At 60.1% G+C, this 6186-nt stretch overlaps 1 protein-coding gene across 1 annotated transcript in view; it reads right to left on the bottom strand.

The window, feature by feature from the left end:
• Window positions 1-857: 857 nt before the first annotated feature.
• CACNA1I (calcium channel, voltage-dependent, T type, alpha 1I subunit) overlaps window positions 858-6186 on the bottom strand; it is a 112689-nt gene continuing 107360 nt past the window's right edge. Inside the window, exons 39-42 of the mRNA XM_010833752.1 lie at window positions 5818-5964; window positions 4712-4834; window positions 2628-2793; window positions 858-1102 (exon numbers count right to left, since the gene is read on the bottom strand). Coding sequence (XP_010832054.1) covers window positions 858-1102; window positions 2628-2793; window positions 4712-4834; window positions 5818-5964 — 681 coding nt within the window. The remainder of the gene's footprint in view (window positions 1103-2627; window positions 2794-4711; window positions 4835-5817; window positions 5965-6186) is intronic.

Raw genomic sequence — 6186 nt, 5'->3', positions numbered from 1 at the left:
ACTAAGCTAGATGCTATAGCAAGACAACCCCTGGGAGCTTACTTTGTGTGTGTCACCACTCACTGCCCTCCCAGTCCCTCCACCTGAACTGTCAGCACCCCACACCCCACCAGCTCCCTCCCCTCTCCCCCGCAGCATTCTTCCTGGCCCACATCACTGCCAAACACACTATACTTTCCCTGCATTTATTCTGATCATCTCTCCTGGCACATCCCTGCTACACACTAAACGGTAAACCCCCCAGAAGGCAGGGATTTTTTCACCCTGCAGCCGGCTGTAGCCTGGCTGGCGGGAGCTGGGGTCAACAGTCACTGGACGAACAAGTAATTGCAAGAGCCCTGGGCTGACTATGCCTCTCCCTGTGCCTCACTGTGCCTCTCCCTGAGACCTGGTCCCCTCCCCCTGCCCCCGCTGCCCCCCATCCACACCCCCAGACCAGGGATGTCAGGTCTGCAGACCCTTCTGCTCTGTGCCCTGAGGGGTGCCCAGGTGGTAGCCCTGGCCAATTCAATACAGGCGGCCTCACAGACCGAGACCTCCATTCCTAGCAATCACATGCCAACCCCCTCACCCCACCCCCAAACTCTGCAATGACTCCTAACACCCCCTCCTCCCTGTCCCCTCAAGCTAGAGCCCAGGTCTTCCTCCAGGGCCCCCAACCTGGGCACTCCCCACACTCTGCTGTCCCCAGATGCCCTAGGACCCAGCCCTGTCCACTTCATCAGCCTCTAGTGTCACCTCCTCCCTCCAGGCTCCCACTATGCCCCTCTTTCCCAAGTGTCCCTGGCACCGCCCTGCCTGGTGCCTTTGGTTGGGCCCGTTCCCTCCTCCCTCACCTTGGATTTCAAGACGCCCCCTCACATGTCCCCTGACAGGAGAGCTCTCAGAGCCCGGAGGGCCCGTACCTGTCGAAGGAGGGTGCAGTTGACGCTCGGAGACCTCAGGGAGGCCCAGGAGCCCTGCAGGGCGATCTTGGGGAGGGTCCGGGCTCCAGCGCCCTTCTCCTGCCCTTCCTGGCTGGCGGCCACGGCAGGGTGGAAGAACTCGGCCGGCATGGGCAGGAGCGGGCTGGAGGCATCCGGGGAGAAGGGGTTCGGGGGCGCTGCTGGGGAGGGAGGAGAGGAACAGGGGAGCAGGCTCAGGCTGGCAGGCCCCTGAGGGTGGGCTGGCAGGAAGGGCCCCCTGACAAATTGGCTGTGACTCCACGGGCGAACCTCCCTCTCTGAGCCTCAGAGTCCATCGTGAGAGCAAGAAACACTGAGCCTGCCTTGTGAGCCCTGGGAGGACGGGCACTGGGCGATGGCAGTTTCTGGAGCCAAGCAGACCCAGGCTCAAGGCCCCCTAGGTTCCTTCCTCTTTAAATGGGGACCAGCTGCCCACCTAGAGGAGTGGAGACATGGCTGTAAGAGCAAGAGGCAGCTATGGAGCTCAAGCCCCATGAACAGCAGCGCTCACTAAGACACTCACTCCACAGTGCTGACACCCTCGGGGCATGGCCAGGCCTGGGGCCCCCCACCCAAGGACAGCACACAGGTGGGCACCACGCTGGACAGCAGAGCAGACAGAGTGCTGGGGATGGAGGGGGCAAAGAGAAGGTGAGGTGGAGATGAGGGCAATTCTGCAGGTAGGGGGAGGCAACTTCTGCCCATGGTCCCCTCAGTGGCTTCCAGGATGAGGATGGAAGCTCGAATGTCCCCAGGTAAGGGGGATTCCTCATCTTTGGCATCTTATTTAAGGAAAAATGCTAATGAAAGGTTAGGTAAAGAAGATGGGACTTCGTCTGATCAGAATGGCTCTTCGGTCCTGTGCCCAACTTTTGATTCAGGAGGTCTGGGGTCTTGGCACCTCAGCCATCATATCCAGGCCAGAGGCCGTCAGCTACAGGAAAGTCCTCGGAAGAGTCACTCCACCTTTAGCTCCTGGAAGGTGCTCAAGGCCAAGGCCCCTCCCAGAAGAGTACATGGGGTGGGCTCAGGATCTCAGGGCCGCTCTTCCAACGAGTTCATCTTTCTGCCCCCCTTCCCCAGCCGGGACTATGAAGCCAGATTCCATCACCTTCCAGAGAGACTGGAGGTGAAGGTGAACCTGTGATGGACCAGTCAATTGAGTCCTCTGTCCTCAAGCCCAGAGCCCAGCCACAAGCCCAAAGTGCAAACAGAGGACGCTGAGGGTAGGGCTTTGTATGAAAGAGCTATTGAGGACCACAGGCATCTGCTGTTCAGCATCACCTTGTATGACGATCTTGTGGGATAAACACCTCTCAAATTCAGCTCTAGAAAAACGCTTCAATAATTAGGCAGCTTGCCTTCTGCTTGATGAGAGCTGTGTGTGCCAACCTGTTTCCTTTTTCACCACAGCTCCCAGGACACTCAGCATGAATCATCCATTAGCCCAGATTTTCGGTATAATTATGACCTCATCTCTCTGTATTATTTGGCTCCTGGTCTTTTGTCATTGTTCTATCAGGCCTGAGATTCCTATCTTTTATTGTCAATTAACCATCTGGTTCTTTCTGGACTCGATGTAATAGTCTAGGCAAAATTACTCAGGAAAAATCTCAGCCAGTTCCCTCTGAAGCCAACACCCAAGATCAGGGCCATGGGAGCTGGCAGGGCTCCCACCCTCACCTTGGCTGCTCTCGTGTTTCAGCCAGGACTGGACGGGGTTGAATGGGATGGCCTCCATCTCGCACAGGAAGTTCTCCGGACCCGATGAGACGGCCGTGTTGGGTAAGGGGAAGAAGCATTCGCCCAGGTCCCCTACCTGCATGGGCTCAGGCGGGTCAGGCTCACCCTACAGGAAAAGGGAGGTGGAAGGGGCAGGATGGTGGAGGGGGGAACAGCCCACCGTAGCTGCCTTCATGCCCCTGCTCTACACCCCTTTGCTTCGCTGCTCTCACTGCCTGGGACGGCCTTCTCCTCCCCTCCTTCACCTGGCCAGCGATCATCATCTTCCAAAACCTCCTGGAGGTAAAAGGACCCCACCTCCAGGAAGCCCTCTCTGATGTCCCAGGCAGGTAGCAATTCCCCCACTCACTCCCCTTGTGACCCTGAGACTCTTGAGGCTCTTCTTTGTCTCTGTAGCCAAGTGGTACAGACCCTGGCCAGCAAAAAGGCCAAGCCTAGGCTGGTGAAGGCACCAGAAGACAGACCAAGCAGCTTCAAAGCCTCCTTGTGAGCGTGACCCTGGGCAGGTCCCTTCCTGTGGCTGAGCCTCAGTTTCCACATCCATAAATGAGAGAGGAACCACTCCTTCTGGCAACCAGCTCTCCTTCCTGGCACTCCCTGAGCCCTGCCCTTCTTCAACCCTGCAGCCCAAGGTTACCTCTGAACAGTATGTGTCTCAAAAGCTGCCTCTATGCCCCCTCCAAGATAGATGAGCCCCCTATGAACTATTATTTGAGTCCTAATAAAACAGCACCCACCAACACCACCAGACCCTAGAAATTGCACCCCAACATCCTGTGTGGGAAAATAGTGCAGGGGTACAGGAGACGCAGGAAGGGGCTGGCGGCAGCGGGGGACAGGGGCTGTCAGCTGTCAGAGGGGGACAGAAGGGGCCGGCAAGATCCACTCCCCCCATCCCCGCCTTCCTGGAGCTGATGGAGGACAGCCCTGGGGGCGGTGGTGCCAAATCCAGGCTGCGCCAGGGGTCAGGGGGAAAGAGACTCTCTTAGGGGAGGCCCACTGCATACCCACCTTGGGCCGGGGGCTCTCGCACCTCCCCCAGCCTGGGCAAGCACGACTAGAATGCCTCGGAGCCATTAAGCCCCCTGATGCAACTACTGGGACCACGCACAACGAGAGAGTCCGTGTGCCGCAACAAAAGACCACACACGATGCAGTGAAGACCCTGAATGCCACAACTCAGACCCAAATGTCCCACTCCTTGCAACCCCATGGACTGGAGCCCACCAGGCTCCTCCGTCCGTGGAATTCTCCAAGCAAGAATACTGGGGTGGGTTGCCATTTCCTTCTCCAGGGGATCGTCCCAACCCGGGGATTGAACCTGGGTCTCTCGCATTGCAGGCAGACTCTTTACCATCTGAGTCACCAGGGAATCCAAATAAAGAAATAAATACTTTAAAAAAGAAAAAAAAGAACGACTCTGCCTCCAGGTCACAAGCCCTGTGGCAGACCTCCCCTCCCTGAGTCTGCAGGATCAACAGAGCAGCCCTTCCAGCCCTCCTGGCCTCCCCTAGACTGACCACCTCGAGGGCAGAGGTTGGGGACTGTGCCCAGCTATGCGACAGGACAAGCCACCTCACCTCTCAGAGCCCTCATGCCCTGGCCTGTGGAATGGAGTCACATTACCCCCAACGCACAGAGCTGGGGGGCGGGCACACTGAGTGCAGACAAAGGGCACGCAGTAGGTGCCTGCACCTGTTGAGACTCTCCAGCCTCCCCCGGTGCCCCCGTAAAGTGTGCCCACCAGGGACAACTCCCAGTGGAGCAAAAACATCCAAAGCTACAGTGAGTGGCCAGGGCCACTTGGATGCTGTGACTGGAGCTCTGGCTTGTTGCTGTGTGACTTCAGGTAAATCACTCCACCTCTCTGTCCCCAGCCCTCATCTGACCAACAGGAGATGAGGGCCCAGCATGCAGCAGGTGCCACTTAAATGGTGCGCCAGGAAGGGGCAGTGTCCCAGCATGGCAGGCAGAGGCCAGGCTGCAAGTTCAGATCCGCCTGCCCAGGAGCCCACTGTGCTCACCTTGCTGTCCCTGGGGCCGACAGGGCAGGCTGCAGGGTCCTCCAGACTCAGGTCATCGCCAAGCAGGATGGACGAGGACCTGTCTGAGTTCAGGGAGAAGGCCTCCGTCTCGGCCAGCTGCACCTGCAGGGAGAGCGGGCCACCTCGTGTCACCTCTGGGGCTGCGGTGGGGCAGGGGTCCTCCAGAGAGACACAGGGCAGTGGTCAGAGAGGGCAAGAGATCTGAGCACAGATGGCACGTCCATCCTGTGCAGGGACCTAGCCTGGGCTGGGAATGGGAGACGACCCGAGGATGTCACAGACGGCAGAGTGCTGGGCCTAAGCTGGGCCAGCAGGCAGGTGAGCTGCTGAGGGCTGTGAACCAAAGCTGGTCCAAGCAGACCAAGTGCCCTTCAAGGCTGCTGGGAATGACTCACCTGTGGCTCTGTGCAGGCTGCCCTCATGGGCTGGGGGTGCTTGTGAGCCCCTAGGGCCTTGGGGAGTCTGAAGTCACCTCAGGCTAAAGGGGATCCCTGGGGGCTGGCCACTCCTAGGGAGGTGCTCAGGGCCCCACGTGGCTGGGGAGAGGGGACAGGGCCCGCCTGAGCCTGCACAAGACAGGCCCAAGGCCACGGATGCCCTGCGGCGCCCATCAGGGAAACCCCACCTGGGGAGGGTGGGGCTGAGCCCTGGAACCAGGACAGGGGTCCTGGGAAGAGGCTCTGGGGTGCTCAGGCCTTGAGCTCTGGAACGATGGTCCTGGGTGACCCCTTGACGTCACAGAAAAGGCACACTGCACCAGAGGTGACGCCTGGGCTTCCTGCTGGCACCCGCAGCGCACCACCACAGCGGGCAGCCACCCTTTCTGAGCACCTGCTGTGTACAGGCCCAGAGCGGGGCCTCGCAGCTCCTGAGGCCACAGCACAGGCCTGGACCGAGCAGAGGATCAGGCCAGGCTGGGCTCAGGGAGGAGGCCTGTCCACCACAGCCCCATGGGACCAGCCTTGATCAAGTAGGCCCTGGCGGGCTTCCACCCAGAGCAGCTCGCCCCTCAGGCTGGCCCTCCACCAGGACTGGAGCCACCCCCCAACCCCGAGGCCCCAGCTCCCCTGGGGCGCTGTCATCACCTCCTGCTTGTCGTGGTGACACTTCTCGCAGCCGGCCGGCGAGGAGTAGTGGTGGAAGATGGACCCGGACAGGTTGTCGATGATGGTCAGCTCCCCCTCCAAGGAATCCTTGATGATTAAAGAGACGCTGTCCAGCCACAGGTTCTCCTAGGCGGACGGGGACGGGGTGGGGACAGGTGGGATTATCGGCCAGCTCGGGATGGCCGGGTGGGCGGGCACGGGCTGCCTTCCTGGTTCTCCGCCCGTGGCCTGGGCCCGACCCCACATCACAGGGTCGCCCCTGAAACGGAGCTGAGCAAGCGGGGCCCGGAATGACCGAGCTCTCTGCCCGAGCCCCCCCACAGCCCAGCTGTCCTCCCAGCCCTCAGC

The sequence above is a fragment of the Bison bison genome, unplaced genomic scaffold (assembly GCF_000754665.1).
Source record: "Bison bison bison isolate TAMUID 2011002044 unplaced genomic scaffold, Bison_UMD1.0 scf7180017863885, whole genome shotgun sequence".
Taxonomy (NCBI): Eukaryota; Metazoa; Chordata; class Mammalia; order Artiodactyla; family Bovidae; genus Bison; species Bison bison.
This window is presented reverse-complemented; position numbering and strand designations above follow the sequence as displayed.